The 27166-nt window shown below is 41.4% G+C and overlaps 1 protein-coding gene and 1 long non-coding RNA gene across 4 annotated transcripts; one reads left to right on the top strand and one right to left on the bottom strand.

Annotated features, from left to right (window-relative positions):
* Nucleotides 1-1116: 1116 nt before the first annotated feature.
* Nucleotides 1117-9050, bottom strand: LOC138682392 (uncharacterized). The gene is made up of 3 exons (XR_011322497.1): nt 7957-9050; nt 5075-5114; nt 1117-1482 (listed from the first exon to the last, which is right to left on the bottom strand). It is a non-coding gene; the product is annotated as an uncharacterized lncRNA (long non-coding RNA).
* Nucleotides 9051-9165: 115 nt separating this feature from the next.
* On the top strand, nt 9166-12064 carry CYCS (cytochrome c, somatic). Of its 3 annotated transcripts, none has more exons than XM_069773016.1 (3): nt 9166-9418; nt 10408-10584; nt 10751-12064. In XM_069773016.1, the coding sequence occupies exons 2-3, from the start codon at nt 10416-10418 to the stop codon at nt 10897-10899; spliced, it is 318 nt and encodes a 105-aa protein (XP_069629117.1). In that variant the 5' UTR covers nt 9166-9418; nt 10408-10415; the 3' UTR covers nt 10900-12064. The 3 variants fall into 3 exon arrangements, with proteins under 3 accessions (XP_069629117.1, XP_069629126.1, XP_069629135.1); XM_069773025.1 differs by having other exon boundaries at nt 9249-9414; XM_069773034.1 differs by lacking the exon at nt 9166-9418 and adding an exon at nt 9658-9789.
* Nucleotides 12065-27166: the final 15102 nt, after the last annotated feature.

Below are 27166 nucleotides of genomic sequence, written 5' to 3' on the forward strand. Positions count from 1 at the left end.
ACTGGTAGAGGGAGAATGGGATTCAGCGATCCCTGCAGGGCTTTGAAGGAGCTTTAGAATGAAGCAGGTAAGCTACAGAAAACATGTAATCTGTTATTAGGAGTTAGCCCTAGATGGCTGCAAGTGGTCAATATAGTTGCTAAGGATTAACAGCAGGCATTAACTTGGTGGTTATAAAAATAGTTAAGAGCAAGAGATAGGGACAGAAGAGCTCTGCTGCCGTGTTGTGCTTACTGAGCTGTTCAGGATTCCTGAACACTGTGAACAAAACTCAACCAAACAAAAAGGTCCCCAAATGCAATATATTTAAACATCTTAAATAAGTTTTGTAAAGACTTTTGAAAATAAGAAAGCAGCAAAGGAAACTTTAGTGGAAAGCTATCTCATGGATTAGCAACTGGCTTTGCAAAAAGAATGCGAAGAATAAGCTTAAATTGCTATTTTCTGTGTGCTAACAGATTAATATTGCTGCTACCCAGAATTCAGGAACATAGCTAATATTGGTTCAATTAATATCTTAAGGAGCTGCAGCCAAGTGGGGATTAGAGAAGCACAAACAGCACATGGGCATTCATTGGGCTTTTTTTAACTCCTTAATTAAATGAGGGATTATTCAGTTGTTCCCCAGAGAGGACCTGAAGAGGGAGCAAAATGCCATTGTATTTTTCACTGAGAGTTTTTTCATTGTCATCTTCTAAATTGTCCCATTAAGAGCTCAGATAGATTCCCCTCTCCCTTCAAGCAAATCACTGGACTTCAGGAGACTGCCAGGATCACACACTGAATATACAGTTCAAACAGAACCATGCTTCCAGCTAGCCATTATCCACTGGACTTTCCTTTACAGGAAGAGATACTAGGAAAGAATCATGGCAGAAACATAAATCCCTGATTACTTTATTCATGTGTGACATCTTCAGGAGGCCAGTCAGGACACAGTGCCCCCCCCAGCAGTGCACTATTTTCTGTGCAAGTATTCAGAGTACAAAGGGCTCAGTGGCTACCGAAAGGATATAAAGAAAATGATATGACAGGAGTCAGAGAGCTTACTTTCCATTAGAAGATACTCACTTTCTATCCCACCTTTACACATCTCAGAAACAATCAGACTTTTGGTTCTTAAAACAGAGATGATGAATGCATTTATTAGGACACAAGAAGAGTACAGGAGAGTATCTAAAGGACTTAGTACAAACGTAACTGAGCAGCATAATAACGGATGAAATTTAATTTAAAGGCAAAGTGTGAAGAAATGTACTGCAAAGAACTGTTGAAGACAACTCAGGCACAAATGGGTTTTAAAATAGTTGTTACCTCCTGGAGGAACGATTTCAAAATAAGTGCAGACTCCTGCCTTTTGCTTTGCCTCTAGCACCATTCAGGAGAGATTAATGTTAACTACAGAGAAGACAGAATATTATGTTATTTCATAATCCTTGTGTATCTTGCATTTAGTTTTGTTCAGCATATTTGCAAAAAAGTCTGGAAAAGAGCAACAATTATTAAAACCAGGATTAGTTATGCCCCAAGAAAGATACATGAAAACTGAACTTGCTCTTTCTGGAAAAAAAAACCCAACCCAACCCAAACAAACAAAAACGACCACATAAACAAAAAAATCCCCAACAAAACAAAACCCCCAAACTACAAGCTACAACTTAGCAATGAGTACATAACACATTTACTACAAAAAAGTTTCATAATTCATTGGTATCATGTATCTGTAAGCCCCTGAATGAAAAAGCTCTGGGACTTTTTGTTTGGTCAAATTCATCACACAAAAAAAGAAACTTAGCAAGTACACTCTAATTGTTTAGTTTTCTTCTCGGAATATGATGAAGGCAAAGAATATGATTTTAAAAAAAGTCTTAGAGACATATCCTAGGAGCATAAGAAAAACATCTGCAATGCTAGTAGTTTGGACTAAGTGTTCTCAGTGCTCTGAGACTTCCTGCTTGTCCTGGGCAGTTTTTAGTGTCCACAAAGCATCCAGCATTGATCATTGCCAGAAACTGTGCTAAACCACTAATCTGCTCCAATATAACACTTGACACGTTCTGAAGTCATATGTGAAAACAAGACGACAATGAAGCTGGGATATTAAAACCAGATTCTAAAACTACCAGCCAGGCAATTACTTGGTTACAAAAGTCTTGAAAACTTGACACAACAGGCAGCAAAACTAGCCTAAGATCTCCGCAGGGAGGAATCCCACCTCTCCCACTGACAGAAACATTCCATGGGTGCTACCACCCACAGCAGTGATTTCATCTCAGTGAAGAACACAGCCTGTAGATCTATGAAGCATGAACATGTTGTCTCGTAACTTCGTCAGGCTTCACGTTCAACAGTTCCTCCTGCTGCTATAGAGCCCTCCTAGATCTGCAGAGAACTGGGTATACACTTAAAAGCATTAAGCCTGCCATAGCACACTAGTTTTATTTCTATGGGAGAACACAGCTAAATTTGCCAGTTTATGGCCTTATTTCTACTTATGTTATAAATGGTTTCTGCTTTGAAAATCCTAAGGTAAGCAAAGCTTTTATTTTTTAAGACTCTCATCTGAATCGTGGGGCCATGCTATTGCTCTTATTTCATGAAAGGTCCTCCTGTCTGGCCTATAGCTTAAATACAAGAACTGTGTAGGCTTTACTAGACTACATTAGATTAGCATATCGTCATTACATAAGGAGACCCAAACATACAAATCTCCTTACAAAAGGAGTCTTAATTTGGAGCTTTTCTCAGGGCTAAGTTGATGCTTTGGAGACTCATTTGACAATATCTTCATTTAAACTACTGCAGAAGTACTTCTTACTCTATAGCTTGGATTATTCAGAAGATAATGTTCCAACTGATCATGTAAATGAGAGGACAGTAATCTTTGGCTCCCACAGATACACAAAGCAAATGTATTATCAACGTTGGCAATTGTCATCCCCTCCAAACAGGATATGGCTGAAATTCTTCCAACTGTTTGATTCATCGGAAAGTAAAATAATTTTTTAAAAAATTGAAAGTGTTGTAGCTTTGACCAATTACTTGCCACCTAAAAACAGAAATTGAAGCCAGTAGAAATTACTGGGTTTGTACCATGTTTTTTTTGTCAGATGGAATCAGACTCTCAGACAATGCTCAAGACGTTTATTATACATCTATTATTTTAAGCTTTGCAGTAAACTGTGGAAGACACCACAATAGCATGAGACTAGCTTTAAAGTTAAAAATATAATGGACTTAATAAAAGGATACCCTTTTATTTGTCTTTCAATTCTTGAGCCCCTAAGTTCTTTTCCAAAAGCAACAAAACTATGTTTTTAAGAAAAGCTGAACTTCTGACAAATTGCTAGGTCCTGAATCTTTCAAATGTGAATGTCCTTGGGAGTTAACTTAATTAACTTTGGCCTTGAGTCCAAAAATGTTCTTTTTAAAAATTACTATCTTGAATCACCTATCTTTTTAGCCTACTTTTACTATAGGAACTGGTTTATAAGGATTCAGAATGAGTTTTCTGATAGTAAAACAGAAGCTGATGCAGTCAACTAGGACAACTCTTGCATTTGGAAGTCCTTTCTTGCTATTCCATGCTACATTGCAAATTACCTCACTTTATGCATTTATGTTTTGTACTCCCTACTCCTCTATACTCATCCGAACAAGATGCCCCTTGTTACTTGCATCAAACCATGAACTGATTACAGAGAAGCTGTATCCCACACTTCTCTCTATCTTATACAGAGGTCCAAGGCCTCATTATATTCTTCTGTGAGTCTACAGATAACTAGACATCTACCAGTCTACAAGCAGCTACTAGAACAAATACTTGAGCGGGGCAGTCCAGTATCTCAACGTAGAAAAGACAGGCATTGAGTCAATGTTCTCAGCTGGAGGTCTGTGTCTGTTTTAAGTTGACAAAGAATGACTCTGAACCCTGGACCTTCTTAATCTACCCAGCTCCCCACAGGCCAGATGCTGGGAATGACAGAGACCTCTACCTACAGTAGCCTAGGGGACACTTCATCATAAAATAAATGGCTACCAAATAAATCTCCATGCCTGTGACATAAATCCACAGCACCAAAGAATGGACAAATTACTTTGGTATTTTCACACCTGTTAAACTCAGCAGTAAATTTATGACTCAGCAAGTCATGGCATGATAATGGTTGTGCAATTGATTCAGCTATGAAATATTTTGACAGTCTTCCAGCTGCCCGCTCTGCTTCGCACTCTGGCTGGATTGGCTGGTGTCTCTCTGCCTGTGTTACCTGTCACTTTTTTGATAGCTTACTGCAATGGTGAGCAGCATTGTCCCACACTGCGCCTAACTGGAGTCCAACAACATCCTGGCCAGGAAATTCTCAGCCTCTCTGTTCACCTGAAACCTCTCATAGTAGAATATCCCTTATCTCCCCTAGTGCCAAGCAGTTGCAACCACAGCCCTACAAAACTCACTCTCCAAAACCACAGGAACAGCAGATACGGAAAGAACTCTAAGTTCTGCCTTCATCTGCTAAGATCAAATCCTTCAAATGCCACTCTGCACCCTGGGGTCCAGAAAATATTTCTATGTCCCGCTCCCAAATATTTTATAACATAGGCATGTGAAAATACAGCAGCAGTTCTTTTTGAGACTAGCTTTTATCTTTTCAATAATGGAAAATATCCATTGAGTGCAATCCAGATATTCAAGTCAACATAAGACTTGTCATTTTTAAAAAAATAAAAATCACAATGTTGTCTGAGACAACTGCACAAAGCATAAATACCCTGCCACAAGAAATTACTATAAACAGAACTTAAAATAAAACCAAGACTTGTTTGATAAAAATGTTACACAAAAGTAGATGCTATGCACAGATTTAGCTTTGTCTTAAGAAGGAGCCTAATATGTAGTGACCCTTAGCAACTGCAGCATCTCAGAGACTCTGCCTTTCCAGCTGTTCCAAGCAGTAGCACATTTGCCCTCTCTGTCTTAGAAAACACAGCAAGCAGGAAAGATTAGAGGCACGCCATTCATCAGGGATTTTTATTCATTCTTCAGTCTATAATATTTTCCATCTTTGTTCCTCACCTGTTTGGGTGAACAGGTTCTTGTCTTCCATCCAAATGCCCTGTAAAAGACATAATAAACATAAAGCCATCAGTATATTCCAAATGACAGGACTTGCACCATAACAGTGTTGAAAAGTAACCCTAAAGCATGTTTGCCACTGCAGAATATTTTTGAAGGATCGTAACATCAAGAATTTTTCAATCCCGTCCAGAATCACTCTTTATAGTTTTTTCAAAGCCTGATTTATCAACATGAGAGAGATACACCTTTCTCCTGAACAATCTTAAAGGCAAAGTGCCATGGTTTAACCCCAGCTGACAACTAAGCACCACACAGCTGCTCACCCACTTCCCCGCCGCAGTGGGATGGGGGAGAGAATAAAAAAAACAAAACATAAAACTCGTGGGTTGAGATAAAGACAGTTTAATAGGACAGAAAAGGAAGGGGAAACAACAATAACAACAATAACAATAACAACAATATACAAAACAAGCTATGCACAATGCAGTTGCTCACCACCCACTGACCAACGCCCAGCCAATACCCAAGCTGGGGTGTCCCCTGGCCAACTTCCCCAGTTTATATACTGGGCATGATGTCATATGGTATGGAATACCTCTTTGGCTCATTTGGGTCAGCTGTCCTGGCTGTGTCCCCTCCCAGTTTCTTGTGCACTCTCAGCCTTTGCTGGCAGAGCAGTATGAGAAGCTGAAAAGTCCTTAACTTAGTATAAACACTGCTAAGCAACAACTAAAACATCAGTGTAGATTTATGACTCGGGTAATTTGTTAAAACCACCTCACACCACCGTGACTGCAGCACAAATCACGGACTAACCAACACTGGCACAGTTAGCTGATAAGTAGCAGCAGCTCAGGCTTGGCCCACTTCCACACAGGAAGAGGATGAAAAGAGGCCAAGGTACTCCAGCACCTAACCCCTGATGATTCCAACACCAGAAATGGGTTCTAAAGTATTTGTCAAAGACCAAACAAGAAGTTTACCACAGAACTGAGAAAAAAAATCCATGTTCTCCTAAGTTCCTAAGTCTAGGCCCATAAGGCCACCTTTCTTCTTTTATCTGCAGTGTACCTCTTAAAGAGAACTGACTGGCTCTTTTGCCATGTTTCCTTTAGTATTCGACTTCACACATTTGGTTTACTTTTCCTTCCTTCCTTTAGGACAGAATTACACAGCAATAATTCTGATTGCAAAATAACTATCGTTCCCATGTGTAATGGTCTGAGGTAGTAAAAAGACAAAGGTATTTCAGGTGTAACCACAGTGAATAACTGAAAGACTAAAATACAAACCTTCTAGGCAAACCACACCAAGGCAAACAGTATAATGAATGCCAATACATGTAGGAAAGTAATAATGCATTGAAAATGCACCCTGAGTAATTTTAGTTTACTCCAGCAATTCAAACCCACAAAGCCAGAAAAGCCCTGACTTTGTCTTCAGCATTGCCTCTGGAAGTCCCACAACATATTCTGTCTTACAGAGGAAGTCATACAACACGTTGGGGATTCACACATAACATACACTACAGGTGCTATATTTAGCAGAGAAGGGTAAAATTTCACTATTGGTCTGTCCTACCGTAGAATGTTTCTAGAAGTAAAACACTGGGCACCTCAAACAATCCCCCTTCCTGCACCTTCTACTTTACTTCCAGACTAGTTCTTACCACTGTGTTGCTCCAAATTCACACTTAGAAACACCCAAATGGGCTTAAACAAATAAGTCAAGTCCTCTCCATTCAAGATACCTCCTCTTACTGGTGAAAACACATCCTCTAAACTCGTATATTTTCATATTAGGCAGAACCTCTGCTTCCACTAACAACACAGTATGCAAACCCACAAATACTCTGTTTCTATCATTTACACCTTCATGAAAGGGTATACATCATGACTGCTGGCAGTCACTCACACAGCAGACATCTGCATGGTCAGATGTAAGGCAAAGAAGACAAGAGTTCATTTTAGAGACTGATTTTTAGTACGCTAATCATTAGCGCTGAAAACCTCACATGTTCAGAATTGTCCCTGAGAGCACCATTTTCTTATTTCAAAGTTTAACAAAAAACGATTCAACTCTCTTGAACGAAGGCACAGTTTTCAAAAACAGCTTCCTGGAGAAAAATTAAAGTAACATTGCTACAATGTCCCTCTACATGCATCAGAAGGGTTAACTGTGAAGCTCAACATGCAATGCTCAGTAAGGAGCATACATATTTAGAAGGCAAAACCCAACAGAAATTAAGAGTTACAGATGCTTGAAGTCTGCATTCTGTGAAGAAGGGGAGAACCTCTGAATGGATGTCAGTGGGCATCAGTCCACATCAACTGCTTAAAGAAGCTTAAGAATTTACACTACTGTAATTTCTTAAAGCAGCTTAAAAGGTACTTTCAGCTCCTTCCTCTTTTAAAGGTAAGAGCGACCAGAGGTCTTATCACAAGTCTTGTGATATTGTTACATACACCTGGCTCCTGGAATCATATAAGACACAGAAGCCTTACTAAATAAAATTGCAGTCCCTAAAATCATGGTAAAAAGTCTAAAAACATGAGTGAAGTGCACCATGATAGTTCAAAACCAAATGGCAAATAAAAGAAACAGAGAACACCTTTAGTTTTTAAATGGGTATCTTTCCAGTCAACCTCATAACTCTGGCAGTCTGACATGATTTGAGATTTGACTTCAGCAACAACAGGAGAAGTCAAGATGCCAATTTAAAGTGGTTCCATTGCACGTATGTTACCTCCCTCCCCATGAAGTACATGAATTTAGCTCCATATCATAAGCAAATTAGTTTTATTGTAGTAAGTGTACTGCCAAGAAGATTACAGCGTTAATTGTGAAAGTTTAGGAGCATATTAATATTTTGTATATACCTTGTGATGAAATGTTAGAAGCTGCACAAACATGTGTCTCATGCTCTAGACACCACAAGCATTGGAAAACAATGCACTCTCTCTACACCAGGAAGTGATAATTTGCTGAATATTCTTACAAACTGTCTGCAAAGTTCTGCCATCAGAGGAACTTCTGATGTATTTTTACCCTGTCCTCGTTCCCTCTTGCCTTCAGATGAGCACTGCTCCCCAGGGCAATTACAGGAACACACCTACACCAGTTCCAGCATAGCATAAAAGCACACACAGAAAAAAAAGTTTTTCAAATGCCAGAGAGGCGGAAATTCTCAGTTTTAACGTCCCTAGTTAAGGCAAACAGTTCACCTCTTGTGATCACTGCCTTCGGATCACTGGACATTATTACGCTAGGCTTAACAGCTCTTCTTCCTCCTTGCCAAGGAGAGTGAGATGGCAGCCGTGCCCGAAACGCATCACGCAAATTCTGTTTAGAGGTCCACAATGCATGGGTATCGACACATCCTCTTTGAGCACCACAACGCTGCCCAGCCTGCTGGGAAGACGCCTGGGGCATCTTCTTCTTTTCTTGTGGTGGCCCCTTCCGTTATACTCTCCTCTTCTTCACAACTGTATGGTCTCAGCATCCCACACGAGGCGCAGGGCCCAACCGCCCACCCGCTCCCCCTCCAGCTCCGTGTGGCGGCACACCGGCTTCTCAAGTCGGGAGGGTTGTAGCCTCGCTTTTGCTACCCGCGACGCTTCCGCCACTTTTTTCACTAGGCTCCCTCGAAGAAGCTTTTAAAACTCAACGACACGCACGGCGAGGCGCCGCCCTGTGCTCAGCTTCACCTCACGAGAAGCCCCGGCCGCCTGACGGCCCCCTCGCCTCGCCTCTGGAAGGCGCCAGAAAGCGCCGGCGGCAACGGCCGCCAACAGCGCCGGGAGGGGAGGGGCGGGGGGCGGCGGCCTCCCGGCTACGTCACGGTCACGGTCACGGCCCAGGCTCCGCCCACTGCCCCAACCGCCCGCTGAGGTCGCTGCCCGCTCGGGGCTCCGCGCGACCTTTGCTTCGCCTTCCGCTGTGCGCATGCGCCCGGAACCCGCCCCGCTCCCGCGCGCCCCGTCGCTCCTTACGTACCAGAGTTACGTCTGACGCCATTCCGCAGGGACAGGGAGGGGGAGGGGGAAGGGGAGGAAGCCCGGAGACCCGCCGGTCGCAACCGACCCCGCTAGCCTCCAGCGCCGTGACGTCCAGCTTGGCGGACAGGCGCCGTAACCAATCAGAGGGTACAGCCCGGCGCTTGATTGGTCGTTACGCCGGGAGAGGCGGGCCGAGCGCCGGCGCGGCTTGGTTGCGGCAACACCGGCTTACATAGCGCGGAGTACGGCGTGTCCTTGGGCTCAGACGCCGGACGGTGCGCGAGTTACCGGGTTTGTGGTCACCGCCGTGGGCGCAGCGTCAGCGGGGCGGCCGGCCAGGCAGGTGCGGGCAGCAGCCGGCGGCGTAGCCGCGCGCGCGGCCGGGCCTGGGCTCGGGCCTGGCGGGACCGTTAGTCCGGAGAGGGGCAGCGAGGCAGCCGGGCGGGAGGGAGTGAGGGACGTGGAGGGGAGGGAGGGAGGGAGGGCGGGAGGCGCCTTCGTCTGTCCTGAGGGCGCGATTCCCGCCTCCGTGGGCCGGGGCGGAAGAGCCCGGGGCCGCGGCCTAAGGAGGCGGCCGGGGTGCGGCGGAAGGTCACCGCGGGGCCTAGTGGCCCCACCGCGGGCCAGCCGCCGCCCGGGGGGTCCTGCCCTCACCCTACCCCCCGCTTGCCTGGAGGGCCCCCCCCGCGCCGGCAGCCGGCTCCTCGCCTCAAGGTCAGCCTCCGCGGAGGTAGAGCCGGAGCCGCGAGGTGCGGCTGCCCTTGGGTGCTCTCGCCGCACCTCGTGGAAACCGCGTCGCTGCTGGCGGCTGCTCGGGCGGCATCCCGGCTCGTGGCGAGAGGGGGGCGGGCCGGCTCCGTGCCTGCTGCCCTCGGCTCCTTCCAAGGTGGCGTGCAGGTGGGCTTCTCCGGCTGAAGTGGAGAAACATGCCAACGGTCCTGTCCCTCTGCACAAAGTTATTCGCGACCGGGAAGCTTTCCCGTTACAGATGTACAAGCTGTATGTGGAAGTCGTGCTCAATTTACTCTTCAAAAGTTATCTCCGTACTGTTTAAATGCTGTGGGGCAGTTACCTTGCCCGGGGGGAGATTTTTTTTTTTTTCCTGCTCTTCAAACATGTTTATCACCGTGATACCTTTTGTGTAGTCTAATGATTCTATGCTAATTTTCAAACCCAGGAGCTATAGCTTGTAGATAGAAAGTGTGCTGGAGAAATATTAGACCGACAGGCCATATATACCGTTTTGTAAACCAACAGGGTGCTTTCAGAGTTTCTGTTGAGTAGGTGACCTTGAAATTGCGATACTGACCTCTGTGTGTGTTCTTGGTCTAGTACTGAAAATGGGAGATATCGAGAAGGGCAGGAAGATCTTTGTCCAGAAATGTTCCCAGTGCCATACAGTTGAAAAGGGAGGCAAGCACAAGACTGGACCCAACCTGAATGGCCTATTTGGACGCAAGACTGGACAGGCTGAGGGCTTCTCTTACACGGATGCGAATAAGAATAAAGGTAAACTTAAAGCTGTTCTTATGAGTTACTAGGGACAAAAATACTTGCTTCTCAGTGATAGTTCTAGGAAGTACTGAAATCTGCCAAAAAGTAAAATAATGTGGAGGACAAGAGTATAAATGTGTTTGTTATTTTGAAGACACTATCTTTTTTTTCTTCTCTCTAGGTATCACCTGGGGTGAGGATACTCTGATGGAGTATTTGGAAAATCCAAAGAAGTATATCCCAGGAACAAAGATGATTTTTGCGGGTATTAAGAAGAAGTCTGAGAGAGCAGACTTAATAGCATACCTCAAAGATGCCACTTCAAAGTAAAAGTTATCTGCTGCCTTATTTATTTCACAAAGGAGATGGCAATGGAAATATCTGTGATGAGATTGGTTTTTAAACTTTCTATTTTTACATGTACTGTGTCTAACCTTAAAATCTGTCTCACCCATCCGATAATGTTGCTCACGGTGGGTCACTGGAGTACACGCTTGTTTGGCAGCCATTAACTTAATGGAAACTATGTAATTGGGTTGATTTAAATGACTATAATGTTCAGTCATTCTTCATCATAGAATTAAAAAAAAAAAAAAAAACAACAAAAACCCAAAACATTTCCGGCCTCTTCATTGTTTAAAAAAAAAAATAATCTATAAGTAATCAAATGCGTAATTGTCAGCAGCATAATAGCTTTGACAGCCCAACTCTTCCAGATTAAAAAGCAGGGTGGTTTTTGGCATCTTTTACCGTACATCTTCTGCTACCTTAAAGACTTTAAAAAAAAAAAATTACCCAAAACAACAAAGGCTAAAAAAACCAAAACACCCAAGATAATATTTTTCTAAATTTAATCAGTGCTAGGTGTTGTGGTATATATTAATCTGTCTAAAGCTTGCGATAAGAATGCATTTCATCTGACTTAAATTCTCTTTGTGAAATGGCAGTTGTGCCCAGCCACTTCTCTTTTATCTAGGGGAAGCATGTTACCTAATTTATCCAAACTTTGACAGCTGCATGCACCAATAGAGTATAACTCCCCTTCAGAAACATCTTCAGTTTTTTAAATGTTGCTTAAACCCTTTGTTCAGTAAATCTTCCAAAACCAGCCATTCTTAGTGTAATGAATAGAACAGAACAATATCCTCTTCTGCAAATACAAGTGCTAAAGACCAGGCGGAGAGTTATTAAATCTTCTTAATTCAGCAGAAACATTTACCTAAAATCTACTGTTGCAGGCAATTTCAGCTGAAGGGGTGCAGGAATGAATGTGCTCATAGACTGAAAGGAAACAGTCTTCCTGTGTGCCTGCCTGTAGCCAATGTCATTACTGCTGAAGGTTCTGTTTCGCACAATGTAAAGCGGTATTTTTAATGTTTTAACTGCATTTTTTTCATACTAAGCAAATTGTTCAGATGAATGTATTTACTGTGTACCAACAGTAAGGCATAACTCGGAGCAATCAATACTGCAAATTAAAAAAAATTAAAGTCTTGTTTGCTGTATGTGTCTAAAATTAAGTGAAAAACAGTGAGAATGTAGAGAAAAGTTGTGTGTCCAGCTCTACATCACGAGGAAATGAGACAAGCGAAAGCTCAGCATAGAAAAAAGTAAATGCTGATGGAATTGGTCTGAGAGATACTTATAAGTGTGGTGAAGTTAGAAAGTATTTTGGACTAGAACTACTAGCAAAGCTAAGCTCCTCCACCAGTGTTCTCTTTAACAGCACTTTTGCTGTATTTCCCAAGTAAGATGAGAGAAAATTCAAAGGTGTAGCTGTGCTGTGGGATTGGCTGAGTTCGAGTTATGTCAGGTAGAATAGTGTGCTTAATGACTGAGTTGCAAAGGCCTGTTATTCAGAATTAATGAGTGAAAAGAATTACGGTTACTAACAAGTCTCAATGGTTGGTACCATATGTTTTGTGACTTTTTGCAAACTAATGTGCAAGCATTATTTCCTGCAAATGGAAGGGCAGACTTAATGTTAAGCAACAGCAGCTTCTTTACTAAAAGCTTGTTAAGAGGTGCCTTCAAGTTGTGGTAGTTAATGACTGTTCTAATTTTCAGAAGTGATGTTCATCATAGCACCTTTATGACTGTGCAGGACTTGGCTTTCACTGTGCCAAAACCCTGATAGACTAGTAGTAGATACAGAGTGTAACCTTACCCAGCTCTGTAGTCTTCTGAAATTATTATAGTGGATTGCATGGAGAGAGTTGACACTGTGTTCTGTCTGCACTTTCATGAGGTGACAAAAAACTTTGTGACCTCCAGGCTGCTCTTCTTCCCCAGCTGAGCTGGAGAAGAAGTGGACTGTAGAGAAGAGTATTTTGCAGTAAGGTAGCATTTAATTCTGCACAGGCAACAATTTACAAAAAGTTATCCATCATTAGAAAAACTCGTTCAGGAGAAAGCAGAGTGATCCTTTGTCCAAAGTAAGCAGGGGACGCAATTTCACTTGGCTTGTTCTGTCTGTGTACCTCAGAGGCCTTGGTACAAAGACAAGTGCAGCTTACACATACCACTGAAGATGGAGGAAATTGAACTTTTAACTTCTAGACTGGGGATGCATCCTTGTTTACATTTTAGGGAAAAGACCCTTCTGACCTTTAAAGTTTCTACTTTGCCTCTATGTATGCAGCCCTAGACAGCAACAGCTTCCAAGATTTGTTGTTGTAGATGACTAGCAGCCATTTACCATTGGACAAACACAGTACTGTAGTATTTCTACTAGTGGATCAGTGAAGTAAGAGTATTGGAAGAAGGTTAGATTATCACTATAACATAGATAAGTGTTACTGTGAGTGCCTGGGTGGTTTATTGGAGGGTGGGAGGAAGGTGTCCAGATTGGTTGTGGAATCAAGCTTTAGTTCTTTGGTTTCTATTTTTATAGAGTAGGAGTGGGGTTTGCCTTTTGTTTCATGAAGTAGCAAGTTTAGTGTTTTTCTTTCTGATAGTGCTATCAGTCTAGACATTTGGTATTTCTGTACTTCCTTTACAGTTCCCAATTAGGGAATCAAGGCACCATTGCCAAACATTGCACCATCCCATAAAAATGCTTCTTGGCTATGAGTTTACAGATTTGATGGGGTATGCCTTTAAAACTGATCTTGTAATATTTTCACCTGTAGTTATGCAAATGCATGAAGATTGTCAATGTCAATAATGACTGGAAAAAAGGTAAAATTCAAAAGTACACTTTTTCACAGTATGACTTTTCAAAACCAAAATGAAACAGGTAGGATACTTTCAAAATTACAGACATTTATGCATCCCAGTAAAATTTAGTGATACAGAAGCTCTTTTTTATTTGGTCTTAACAATTCAAGTGTTTTTTGACAAGTCAACAGATCACTCTACAAACAGCTACATTTGGGAAAGTTCCATTCATAGCTGTCCATACAATTGTAGGTAATCACTTCAGTTAAAGATCTGTTCATTTTAATAGACCTAGTCTTGTGTGGGATTATATAATGCTCTCCTTTTTTGGTATAAAATACAGTATCAGTGATCCAAAACAAATGTGATACATTGTACTTCTCTGATGGGGGAGAACAGAAATTAAATAGCTAATAGTTAAGAACTATTAGATATTCTAGTCTCTCATGTATATCAAAGGCCATTAAAGTGCACACATTTACCTTTTTAGTAACCTTCATCATTTGCTTTTATCTAAAACGCATCCTAAAAACTCTTCCAGGGCCAAAGCCAATAGAATTCTCTGTGTTACTGCATATAGGACAATTTGAACAGTTTCAAGCTGGTGTCCTGAAAATCAGGTTATTCTGGGAGGGGAGCAGCCCAGAACTAGCAGTAGAAAATGTTAACCCTGGGGAAAGGTGTGAAATCCTGTCCCCTTCCAGTGCTGTAATGGCTGAGTCAGGACTCCAGGTAGTTACCGCCATCTGCTCGTGATTCAGAACTTGCACGTAAGTACTTGCATGTTTTTTTCCAGGATTGTTGTTTTGATCTGAAGTACAGAAAATATCATGGTCACCTTTTGAATAAGTAGTTTCTGGTTAGAGGTCTCACAGGAGGTAAGAGACATGGATGACATGTTTGCTTCTGTGACAGGGTACAGATACACATCGCCAAATTTCCAGAAGGCTGCATTAACCACCAAACTGAACGCGTGTGCTGGGAAGAAGATGCTCTATACCTCTGTTGGAGGTGTCATTATGCAAAAGGAGAGCCAGAAAAAAAATGAGCGAAGAATGAGCTAACTATAGCATAGTGTTCAAAACACATACCTTGGAGCAGGGGAGAAGGTGCGTTCTTTCCAGGTTGTTTATGCATTTATTTTAAACAGTCTTGGATAACAATGAACCTGGCAGTGGAGATCAGAAGTCATTACTCTGCTGGTTTTACATCTCATTAACGCAGTTCACTGCAGCTTGCTCGGGCAACGTGAGCCCCTGCCTTGTTCCTTGCAGAATCACCCACTCTCCAGATGCATCTTCCCCTTCCTCATTCTTCATGTGTTAAAACATATTTTTGTATGTAAGACTGTTCTCCCTGTCTTACCACGCTGCCGGTCTTTTGGTCATAAGCCCTCACAAGTTGCTGACGGACCCTTACAATAATCTGCAGAAATTCACTGCTCATGTCCCCATTCAGTCGTGACTGTCTGGTGACAATTTCTTTTTAAGATGTCTGATGGTTCTTAATCTGTATGACATTGCGTTTTATTGATCTTGTTTAATTCTAAATTTTTAATAGAGCTAAAGCAGGTGAAAGTTTTTATGTGGCTTTTACCTGCAATATATCTCGGGATTTTTTTACTGTGAGCTGCAGCATGACAATGTAGGCATTCCCTGATGTGTAGTACTTCCAGACAAGTAGGAAAAATGCACCACATACACTGAATTTTAAAAATATTGTTGGTGTCACCTACATGTAGCCTCAAGAACGTGGTGCTGTCACCTGGGTTTCATTGCAGGAATGTGCCTATACTGACTGTAACCAGCCTTTCCCTGAAAGCGTTTGTACCATTTCTCCTTCTACTGCTGATTCATTGTTCGGAGAACAGAGAGGAATGGAAATCAGGTTTCTACATATCTTACCATGTTTCTTATGGGACCTTGTCATTTTATTTCCAATTATTCTGTCAGTTTACCTACTATTCCTATTAGATCTAGAGTTCTTCCCAGTGCTATTTTTAAAGGAAAGGTACCACATTTTCAACTCCACAGATTTGTGCCATAGTGACTGATTTTAATTCTGCTTCACATGTACAAATTGTCAGTGGTTATTTTACCCATCTGGTCTTTCTCTTCATTTTACCTGTTACAATTTATACTTCTTTTGTATTGGTTGAACTGCAGGCAGCTTCTTGCACTTCAGTATTCAAACATACTCTTTAATTTACACATCTCTTAACTCTGTGGACTGTTTTTTAAAGTTTTCAGGTAATGGCTTTATTTGAAAGTCCTTTTTTCATTGTCTTTTTCATTGTTTAAAATCTTTTTTTTTTTTTTTTTAATTCACTGGAAAGGATTTTTTTTTTTTAATTATGCTTCACACAGTGGTGTTGTATTATTTTGTATACACCACTGGTTTGGACCCAGGTATTCTTATGTATTGAACAAGGATTGTGTCCTTCATAGGGATGCCTGAGAAATAGTCTTTTCTTGTGAGCCTCAAACACATGCTTTCAAAAAGCAATCATGGTAAGTGCTGAGAAACTTCTGTAACTGGCACCATTTGTTCAGTTTGTTGCTTACACCAAATGAACAGGAGGGGGAGCCAATGTACTAAAAAGCTGCAGAAGAAATCAACATGCAGTTGAAGGTAATTTTGAACAAACCTCAGTCTGAAAGACGAAGTTCATTTGTACAAAAAGCAGTTTTACTGCAAGTGCTCAGCAAAAAGCGCTGGAGGTGATTAGTACAGCTGAATGCATTGACATGTCTGCAATAAGTTTAGGGTCTTCTGAATTCTTAAACTGATTCATGTTTCATATTTCATCAGGCTAGCTCAAGTTTGAAATAGCCGGTATTAAATTTCAAACTATTGAAATGGTAAAAGATTCAGTTAGAAAGCAAAATGTTTCTTTCTGACGACTCAAAGAATCTTAATCAAAAGTGGCAATCTCTAATGCATACTCTGGTTCTGTTCCTACTGTGGAGCTCACATTGATATCATCAGTTGATGTATTATGCTTGAAATGGATATACAGATTGTAATATAGTTTCTCCACTAGCAGTTAGGTAGGAACATGATGACCTTTGTTAGTAAAAATGCACTTTAATTCTGGTTTTAGTACTGTTTTATGGATGGTGTTTGTCGATAGACTCAAATTACTCCAAAAACCATGATAGGTTTTGTAATACAAGTATAACTGAATACTAACACTGTTACTATTTAGGGTGCTAGGAAAACTAACACTTGTAGCATTGAGTCAGAATTTTACTTAGCTGGGATATTTCTCATGGGGATATCAATGTTAATTTAACTATCAGTATGGATTTTCTGGCACATGCCCGAACATGAAGCCTTTGCAGCTCTTCAAAAGACCATGTTGCCTTCATATCAATCCATGGTCTATATGTGTTGGAAGTTAAGCTTGTTTTCAGTGCCTATCAGGAGCAGTGTGATCAGACATTAAAAATTTAGCTCATATGTGTGTTTGCTGTCACTCTGAATTCTCAGAAAGATGACATCTCTCTGTACACCACCATGCAATGACACATCAGAAACAACTCCCCACAAAAAGAAGTAATCCAAAGGGAGAGCTTTGCAGTTGAAAGATACTTCCACATCAGAAAATCTATCAAGAACATAGAGGAGCCTTCTACAAATGAACAAGGTCACAAGATAGAAATCAAGATGACACACATGAAGCAAAGAAAGGGGAAACAAAGTGGAAATGGAACAAAGTTAGTACAGGATGAAATATTACATATTCTCATCACATGTTCAGCAGTTGCAAAGACTATGCTTGTGCTTTAACCTATTGAGTAGATGCCAGGTATTGCAGTATGAAAGGAAAAGCAGTGGAAACCCAGAAGCAATAAAAACCAAACTTGCCTACCTTCAGCTGAAGGTTTGGCAACTCTCTGTGTGTTCAGTGAATATTCCTTTGGTTGGATGCCTTTAATTTTGTTGCAGCTCTGTGAAGTCATCCAATTGATGCTACCTGGCTCCAGCAGTCTGTACTTCGCTTCCACCGATTTTAGTGATATATATTCCACATTAGCAAATCAGCCAGCTGAAAAATGGTGTGATGTTTACTCAGTGCACATATCAAATGATGTTTTGCAGCTCTGATCCTTCTGTAAGACTACAGCCTAATGTACCCACTTAAGCAACATGCTTGAGTTACACTGCAGTGGATGGTATAGCTTTAAATTTTGCTCCAGCTTCAACTCTTACCTGAAAAGTAGAGGTCAGTAATCTTCAGTAGTTGTGGTGAACATAATATAGATGAAAGGGCAACAAGAAGGGCTCTAGCATGGGAGAGAGTAGTCATGCAGTAGTCAGCATGAAAAACAGCCTTTGTTCCTTAGCCAGAATATATAAAAAGCATTGATGGGGAGCATCACCTAAATTACATTTACATTGCAGATTATTTTTTTTTTTAATTTAAGGATGCTAGTTCTCTGTGCTGCTCTGTGCCAATCCAGAACTCAGTTGAAAGTCAAGTCATCAAGAAAGTCATCAACAAGTGAAGATAAAAAGACCCAAAGCCCAGTGAATCCACATCTTCTACACTGCCATCTGTCTGACTGACTAACTGTCTGGCTCTTTAACACCAATTTTCAGCTTCTAGATAGTGCAGCCTGATGCTTTGACTGATCAGGTTAGCTAAATTTATGTTTTTCTCTCAGAAAATGGTTTCCAATAACCTTTTTTTCATTATATCGAGATTTTAAGAGAACTGTTCTTTTGGTAAAGCAATTGATTTTATTTTTCTCATATCAATCAAATCAGCGCTGTGTATGTGACCGATGGTATCACCAGGAAAGCAGGAGAGGGGAAAAGTCACAGCGAAGGCTGCTCCCACTGCCTACAGTGAGCTGGGATAGTCCCCTCCAAGGGTTTCACATCACAGCCCAGAGACAGCACCATCATGAGTTGTACACCCATGACAGTTTGGTGCCTGGCAGCTGGGGTGTTTCTGTTATGGCTGTGAAACACTCCTACAAAGCTGGGGCTCTGGGAAGCCTTTCCCGGTCCCCTTTTTGTGATCTAATCACATCGAGTCTATGCCCACTCCTACTGGGGTAGAAAAAGGGGATGGAGTAAGAGACAGAAACTGTTACCAGTTTGTGCACTGTGGTGTAGGGGTTCAGTCTGGGAGAGTTTCCAATTTGTGCTGGTGTGGTGAGAGATGTTTTGCCACCCAGAGTTATCTTTAATCTTGATCTTCTCACTGTCTATTACCGTTAACGTCTCTGATACCCCACACCTCCCCTCACTGCAGCTCCTTTTCCTGCACGGCTGCAGCAGTAACCTCCACCAGGTCTTGAGCACATTTGACTTCCAAAAGGCAGACAGTCTCCACTGATCTTCCAGGTGGGTGTGATTTTCTTTCTACTATGTTACAATTTCCAAACATCCTTTCTTTCTAACCTTAGGGTACAGATTTTGGCTCTTACTTTAAAGAGCAGCACAGGATGCTCTCCTGAACAGTGTTTTCTTAGCTAGTCTTTTGATTTCTCCAGGTCTTTCTTGGGCAATCCAATCACCCTTGTATGTTTTACTGAAAGAATTGGGCTCCTCGTTTTCTGTAAGATCTTCTAAGTTTGGGGGGTGGGGGTATTTATGGGTTTGGGCTTTTGTTTGTTGGTTGGTTGGTTGTTGCTTTGTTTGTTTGTTTGTTTTGCAAGAACTAATAGGTTTTAATTTAGTCTCTGAATGGCCAAGCCAGTCCCTTCCTCATGAGAGAAGAATATAATACTATAATCCTATTTCTCTGACTGCATGAAGGTCACTCTGAGGGACTTCAAATCTTGGGCAATTATTGGGTAAGAATTTCTTATTACTTCATCTGCAGAAGTTCCCTTTATTGATGCACATCATATACTCACTTTCTCTTCATTTATGGACCCAATGTAATTTGAGAGCTTGTAACTTCACTGAAAATAGTAGTAGATATCAAGCGTACCTTTTAGGACAGCACTCAACATCAAGAGGTTTCAAAGGCAGCTTTCTTAGGTTTCAGTAGCACAGGTGCATAAGACTAAACAAAAGCTTTATAAAAACACAACAAGAATCTTTAACTTGGGAGTTTCATATTAGAACAAGAAGATATTAATGAAATTCTGAAATGTTTGACCCTCTGGTGACCCATCCTGGTTTCTTTGCCGTCTTCAGCTATTACATGTCTCTGGAGAATCAAATATATGGCTGTAGTGATTGCTAAAACATTCAGCTAGCAGGTGACTGTTTTAAGCTATTTTTAAGGGAGTTCCTACATGAACAAAATAGCTTGTTCATTTTTCTTTTATTTTTGTTTTACTGAGGCCCTTGTCTCTCTCTCAAACACCTTGAGGGTGGTAGAGGAGGGAGAGGGGCTAGTGCACTCTGACCACTGTATAGAGCCCTTTTCCATAGCTGTGGATGTACCTACCCCATATAGGTGGGACTTCCTCTTTTTCCTGTGACTTGTTCATGGCTACTGTTTCTTTCCAGCCACAGAGGAGGAGACCCTCTCCCTTTTGTAAAGCCACCTTTTGAAGGAAGGTCTGGTATTTTGTTGCCTAAGCCCGTCTTTTCCAGTAAATGTGTACTTGAGTAGGTGGAACCAGTCTGAGTTTGTACACTCTTGTGCCTGTCTCTGAAAATGTTTCTTTGCAAGTTTTAAGTGGTGCAGGGGTTTAACTGATGAACGGGAGCAGAGTTTTCACTACTCTCAGGAGTGGTATCCACTTACAGTTGTAAAATTAAATGTTTTGAACTTTTTAAATGTGCACAAATATGCAATTTGCAAGTAGGTGGAATTTTTCTGTCTTGCCAAGCTTTGTAGCAATTACATAGAGCTACAGGCAATTTTTAAGTATTGAATAGGGTTTGATTGGTTCAAAAATGCTAGGGTTTTTCTCTTATGCTTTAGTGGATATATAAGACTGTGAACCTGCCATTATGTCTTCAATCACAGAAAATGCAAGTGCCAGTAAGTCCACGCAATGTGTACAAAGCCTGCCAGAGGTGTGAACTTAACTGTTTATTTCTTGTCAGTCTCAGGAAATTCAAGGTCTTAAAAAATTACAGGTGTCAACTAGAAATTAATGTGGCCATATGCCTCACACGCGTCTGCCTAAAGTTTAGTTCCTACACCCAGACTTCATTGGAGAGGATTTACTCTCCATATTTGCCTTGGTTTTAGTTCCCTGTTACCATGACCAACATGAGAAACCTCTTCTGGGCATTGTATTGGCTGGGAAAGTTGGGTGTAGACCACCGTATTAAAGCATCTCAATAGGGGCTTGCAAAGCTGGTGTATCTGTATCTCGGGCCTGAAGGTTTGGGCTTTTGTTTTTCAGCTTTGATTGTTTCTTGCCAGTATGTCCTTTCCTGGATTATTTCTCTTTAGCTTCAAAGCTTGCCTCAGAAAAGCTCAGAGGTCAATACTTGTATTCTTTGTTTGAATTCCATTTTATGGAAGATGTAGGAGAGGCAGTCCAGTACTTAAAAAGAAGTTAATGTTTTGCTGCTGTTGCCTTGAATCTCTTACAGCAAGAAAAGGTAATTTAATGACCGAAGCAACAACTTTGGTTAGAAAGACATCCTACACCTGGAATCCCAGATTTATGTCCTAGAGGGATCAACTCTTCATCCTTCATTTATCCAGCATTAAATAGTCTTTTTGGAAAGAGCTTGTCTACAGTGAATGGATGATGAACCTCCCTCCATAGGTCCTTCTGAAAAAGTTGTGGTTTCTCTATTCTTTCCGAACAAAGTCTTGTCTTGGTATTGCTCTGCTGTTTGCTCGTTGAGTACTATCAAAAATATATATATGTTCTATATTCTCTCGCTGCTTCACAGTGTATGTATAGATAACTAGAGATTAAAAGTCTGCACAATATAAGTTGCTACAATAATAATTACAGACTCAGTGCACTGAGTGATTTTATTTTTTTTAGCTAATGGTCCCTAGCAGTTCAGAACTGATAAATAGGATGTTGGATAAAGACATCTGGCCCAGAACAATGTTTTCAGCAATCCTGTTTTTGCAGCTCCTTTCCTACTATTCATGTGCATTTTTCCGATCTGCGTCTGAAGCTCAGGAGGAAAATAATCAGCTTTTGTGGGATTTAGACATTACAGTGCTCCTCTATTTCTAAGCACTCAAGTAATAAAGTCTTTGGTAATCATCTCCAGCATACAGTATTACAATCTTTCCAAAGCTGTCATTGCTGTTAAGTTTAATGGCTACTCTACAACTTAGAAGCAGCTATGAAAATCAAAATGGATGGCACTACAACTACAGACTGAAATCCAGAAAGCTGTAATTCTTGCTCCAAGAAAAATATTGAGTGCATTAGCAGAACATGACTTCATTAACAGCATTAAAAGTTATCATTTACGGGAAGGCAAGCTCTACTTTGGCACGTACTTCAGCAAATGACAACAACTTCTTGAAAATTTCAACTAGCGTGCATAGACAGCTAGTTTAGGGCAGCAAGTCTAAAAGCATTTAAGATTACAGAAGTGCTCTTTAGAATAATATGAAGAATTGTTATTGCACTCATTTTTTTCATTTTAAAAAGACATTTTGCAGAATGCTTAGTGTATACTGATGTTCATATATAATTAAAACCACAGGCATGTCTCCTAGCTAATTATGTTGCCCAGTATCTTTCTAAAAACATTGTCTTTTATACTCTTCTATTTTCTTCATAGTAGGAAAGAAACATATTCTAAATTTTGCTCCTTCATGGCTTTTACAGTTTTGCTTACAGTTGACTCGATTTTGGGACGGGGCAGGGGGTGGATTGCTTCCTTCTGCTTCTCATCCATCCTCATCTTTATACATGAAACCTACATAATTCTCGTCAGTCCTTTCCACAACACTGGCTGAATTTGTTGATGATGTCTTATTTCTATCCAGCCAGCAGTGAGCCCTCTCCTAGGCTGCTGCTACACAGAGATTTAGCTTTTGTGACATTATCCATTCTGGGAAGAGCAGGACAGATTTCTTGGACTTCTGCAAGCCACCTATCTGAAATAAGAATATACCACACTGCAGCTCAAAGACTGCTATTGTTTCCTTAGCCAGCAAAATAATATTGATAATATTTCTTAGCTTTTGACAATTTATATTTTTTTCTCTTCAGTGTCATGATTGTTCCATGAATAGCTGCTATAATTTTGATTTAGGACAGCATCATTCAATATTTCAGAAAATCAGGATCAATTTCAATTAGGCTTTTCCAATTATCTTTTACTTACAGGAAAAAAATCAAAGTGGGTAGGAATGCTATTGTGTGTCTACGGATTTCTTGTTTACAATTGTAAGGCTTGACTCTCTTCTGGTTTACAGTGATACAAATGAGACATAAATGTAAGGCACAATGTAAATGTAGACTGGTATAAAAGCACTGGGGAGAGAGGAAAGAATTTGGGCCTAAGGTGGGCAAAATGGAGAGTATTTAGATGCGGGTAGAGTGCATGATCTTCAAAGCAGAGGAGTCAAAGACAGGTCCATGAATCCAAAGCGGACCAGGAATCTGAACTCAAATCCTGCAGCAAAGCATGAGAGGCAGCTGGTTTGATGTCCCTGCACAGCCATGCCACAATTATATGTTTCAGATATGCCTCTTCAGGCAGGAAGACATACAGGTAAGACACTTGACAGAGAGAAAGGGAACATAACCACGTAATTAATACAAGCCTTCCCTGCACCTCCTGAGAAAGGAGAGAAAGGCAGACAGGCTGTTCCCATGTCCTCACTGGTTCTGGGTGGCTGCAGAGACCAAGCAGACCTCACCGTAGCTTAGAGTACCCAGGGGGGTTCTAGAAAGCAGGAAAGCCTCTCAGCAGCTGCGATGCCTGAGGTGCTGCAGATCCACCAGGACCTGCCTTCACTGTGCTCAGGCTTGGGAGCAGCTGGCGTAAAGCAGACTTCTCTCCCACGCAGTTTGAGAAGTTGTGCAAGCCTCGTGTGCTGTCACCACATCCTAACAGAGCCAATAGCCTCTTCTGTGATAGAGCTGGGCGCTGTCGTCATACTAAAAGGGATGAAAAATGAAGTTTAAAGAAATGTGAGCAGAAAGCAGGAAAGTAAATAAAATCAAGCCTGCTCTTCAGTTCATTACAGTGAAGAGAAAAGAGTGGGGACGAGAAATCAGCAAGTTCTTGAGGGAAGGAGGAGGGTACTACATCAGTTAACAGTGGGAACTGAAAATGCACAATATTTGTGCCTCAAATATTCACCTTGTTGCTCACATCTAGTTTTCCACCAATGTTTTCAACAATAAGGACCATCAAACACCACCACATATATACACAAAATCTTGTATTCTGGAAAAGGTATTCTCTTCCTCAGTCACTACACACCACCCTGTGGCACTAAAGAACTGCCTGTGCAATGCAAGGAGCTGTTCCCTCTTGCTGCCTACCAGCACTGGATGCATGTATCTATCCTTGCTGCCAGTTACTGAACACGGGCTTTGGCACCCCTGACCGAGCTGCAATGTCACCAGAAAAGCCAAGTTTCCTCAAGTCACTGAAAAATCAGCTACATAATTCACATTTGGCAAAGCTGTGCGGAGGAAAGAACGTACAAATCGGGGCGGGGGGAGGGGGGTGTAGCTGGTGTGCTCCATGTCCAGCACCTAGATGGAGAAATGCACAGGTACTGAAGGAAATAAAAGGATGAAAGGAAAGGAGTAAGGGAAACATGGAAGGGGCTGAGGGGAAGGTGAAGAGACTTTATGGGGGGAAGAAAGGTCCTCAAGACTCCTTCCTTAGGAAGGAGAGAACAAAGGACTGGAGATAGTCAAGGGAAGGAAAGCTGGTGAAGTGATCAGATGGAAATTAGGGATGCAGACCTGATGATCTTTACTGGGGAGACAGTGCTGAAGGGAGACAAAGTCATAAGGAAAGCTTAAGACTTTAGGAAGGAGCAAAGCATATGCAATTTAAAAGGACTGAAGAATTTCCATGAAAAGTGTGAGAGATTAAAAAGGCTGCAGAAAATTCACCCAGACATAAAAGGATGATGCAGGAGAAACAGAAAGTAAGAATCAGAGCAGGACTAGGATGTTATTGGCTCTGTTTCAATGAGCGTTTGGCCCATCCAGCATTCTGCTCCATGCATGAGTGACTAATGGCTTGTTTCCTTCCCTAGATTCTGTTATTTTGAATACAGTCTATACCAGTCCATTTTTTTTTTCATTTTGAAAAGCTGACTGATCTTGTACTTGTGCAGCTGAAAGTGCATAAAAATTCAAAAAAGTAGTCTTACAGCAAAAAGCAATATTACAATAGTGAAGCGCTGTACCTCCATAGGCAGCAGCTGCAGGAATTGAGTCTAATTTTCACTCTGATCAGCTCTTCAGATGAGCATTTTTACATGCCTTTGGTCTCATTCTGTGCAATAACTGAGGTAACAACTGAAAACTATGGAAAAGCTTCACATTATTAATTATGTAGTTACTTCATTAGTGATTAGAACATATATAGCAGGAGGACATATATACACACTGAAACAATTATAAATTACTCAGTTGAAACCACATTTACCAAAATGTCTGAGCCAAATTATCCTCTGGGTTTGAGCTTTGTATATTATTTTTCCATACAGATGTGAATCCTTTATGTTCTTTAATTTGTTCTCATGTAGAAGAAAGAGAACACCCATGATCCCATTTTCTTTGGAGGAATTTCAGACCAATGAGTATATCTGGTAGCACTAAAGAACTCATTGAGCTAAGCTTTATTTGCAAACTCATAAAATGACAGCAATTCTTGGAAGCATCTTTCATTGCTGAAATTGATAGTCCTATAGTGTCATCTTCTGAATAAAGTTGCTTTGGAAATATGTAGTGGGGAAAATTACTACCCAAGCTCTATTTGTGTTCCTTTTAATAATATTGACCTACAGTTCAGTAATAACAAAAATGTTGCTTATATGTAAATATATAGAACATTTCTATCCTCTGATAATAAATAAATGTCTAGGAACATCTGAAGCACAGGTTTAATTGCAACTGGAAATGAAGTTTTAAAGAAGTTCTCATGCCTCACAGGGCAGGCCCATTACTGGGTTTTTGACAATTATATTGTCATTTCTGATCAGCTTCCTCTATTTCTGGAATTTGTGCTTAGGAGAAGGCCTGGTTAAAAGGATGTTTCAGCAACCAAGTAAGAACTCCTTTAGGAAGCAATGTTTCCATACTCCAAGGTGACAGCAGAAATAGGATCTTCTACTATTCTCTTCTGCCATAGGCTTGCTCAGGCTTTTCACTCTAAGGATTAGGTATACCTGTGCTCCACAATGCAGCGCGATGTAAAGATCTCCAGACTAATTGTTAATGAGCTAGCATTGCTATCAAAGAAATAAGAGCTGCATTAGCAGAGCACTTCATGAGAGCCAAGTTCTCCTGCTGAGAAACTAGCTTGGATGCCTCTACTCATTTAATACTAACTAGGTCAGGCATCACAGCCAGGTACCGTCTTCTGGCGCGGAGATATGGGCAATGTTTCTGCAAGAAAGAGCACTGACCGCATCCCCAGGTGATTCACCAGGTGAGCCTGCCTGCTGGCCATAATCATGTGGTGGCCCTGTGGCCTTCCAAAAGACGTGGTTGCTCATGAGTGACACAGCGAGGCCGAGAGACCTTTGCATCTTTGGCTTCTGACCAAACTCCTCCATGAGATGAGAGGCAGGCGAGTGGTAGCGGCTGACTGGGAACATCAATCTGGGTATTGATTTGTTTCTTTCTCCAGCCTGAGCAGAGCAGGATCCTGCCCCTCCTTTTGAAGGGAACTGGCTGCGTGGGGGCCCAAAGCAGAGCAGCATGTGTCAAGCGCTGGTGGAAACGCCTGGGGAGGCTCTGCAGTCATTCCAGCCAACGCTTTGCCCACCACCTTGAGCAGTGCTATCGATTTTGCTCCATGCTCTTGCCATCAAGCTGAGTCAATACTCAGTTCTTCTAAAAGCTGCGTTACAAAAATGTCAGCAGAAGATCCGCTTCACCTCCACACATTGTTCAGAAAGCTCGTGGGATTAGCTAGGCCTAATGCAGTAGGACAGTATATAATCTTTCTCTTCGATTGCTGGAAATGTTTTGTTATGCCAGGCTCTGCCTGTCCTGAGAGAGAAGAGTTATTCTGCCAAATTTCATACTGAGTGCAGTTCTATAAATCAGCCTTAATGCTTAGCTTATTAGAACTACAGGCAAATAAAAGAAGGCTAAATGAGCCATACTGGGTATTTAACTATGTATGAGGTACAATTCAAGCAGCACAAGGAGTGTGTGTTGGACGTACTGTCAGTGGACTCAGTAATGAAGCTGTTTACTGGGGAACACTCACTTTCCTTTAGCCAAATGACATGACTGTGATGCTGCAAGTTTTACAGTGCAGAAATAAACTTGAAAATCTAATTTAACACTGATCACAGACCATAACATTTATCTTAAGGTAA

This window comes from Haliaeetus albicilla, chromosome 2, assembly GCF_947461875.1.
Source record: "Haliaeetus albicilla chromosome 2, bHalAlb1.1, whole genome shotgun sequence".
Lineage (NCBI taxonomy): Eukaryota > Metazoa > Chordata > Aves > Accipitriformes > Accipitridae > Haliaeetus > Haliaeetus albicilla.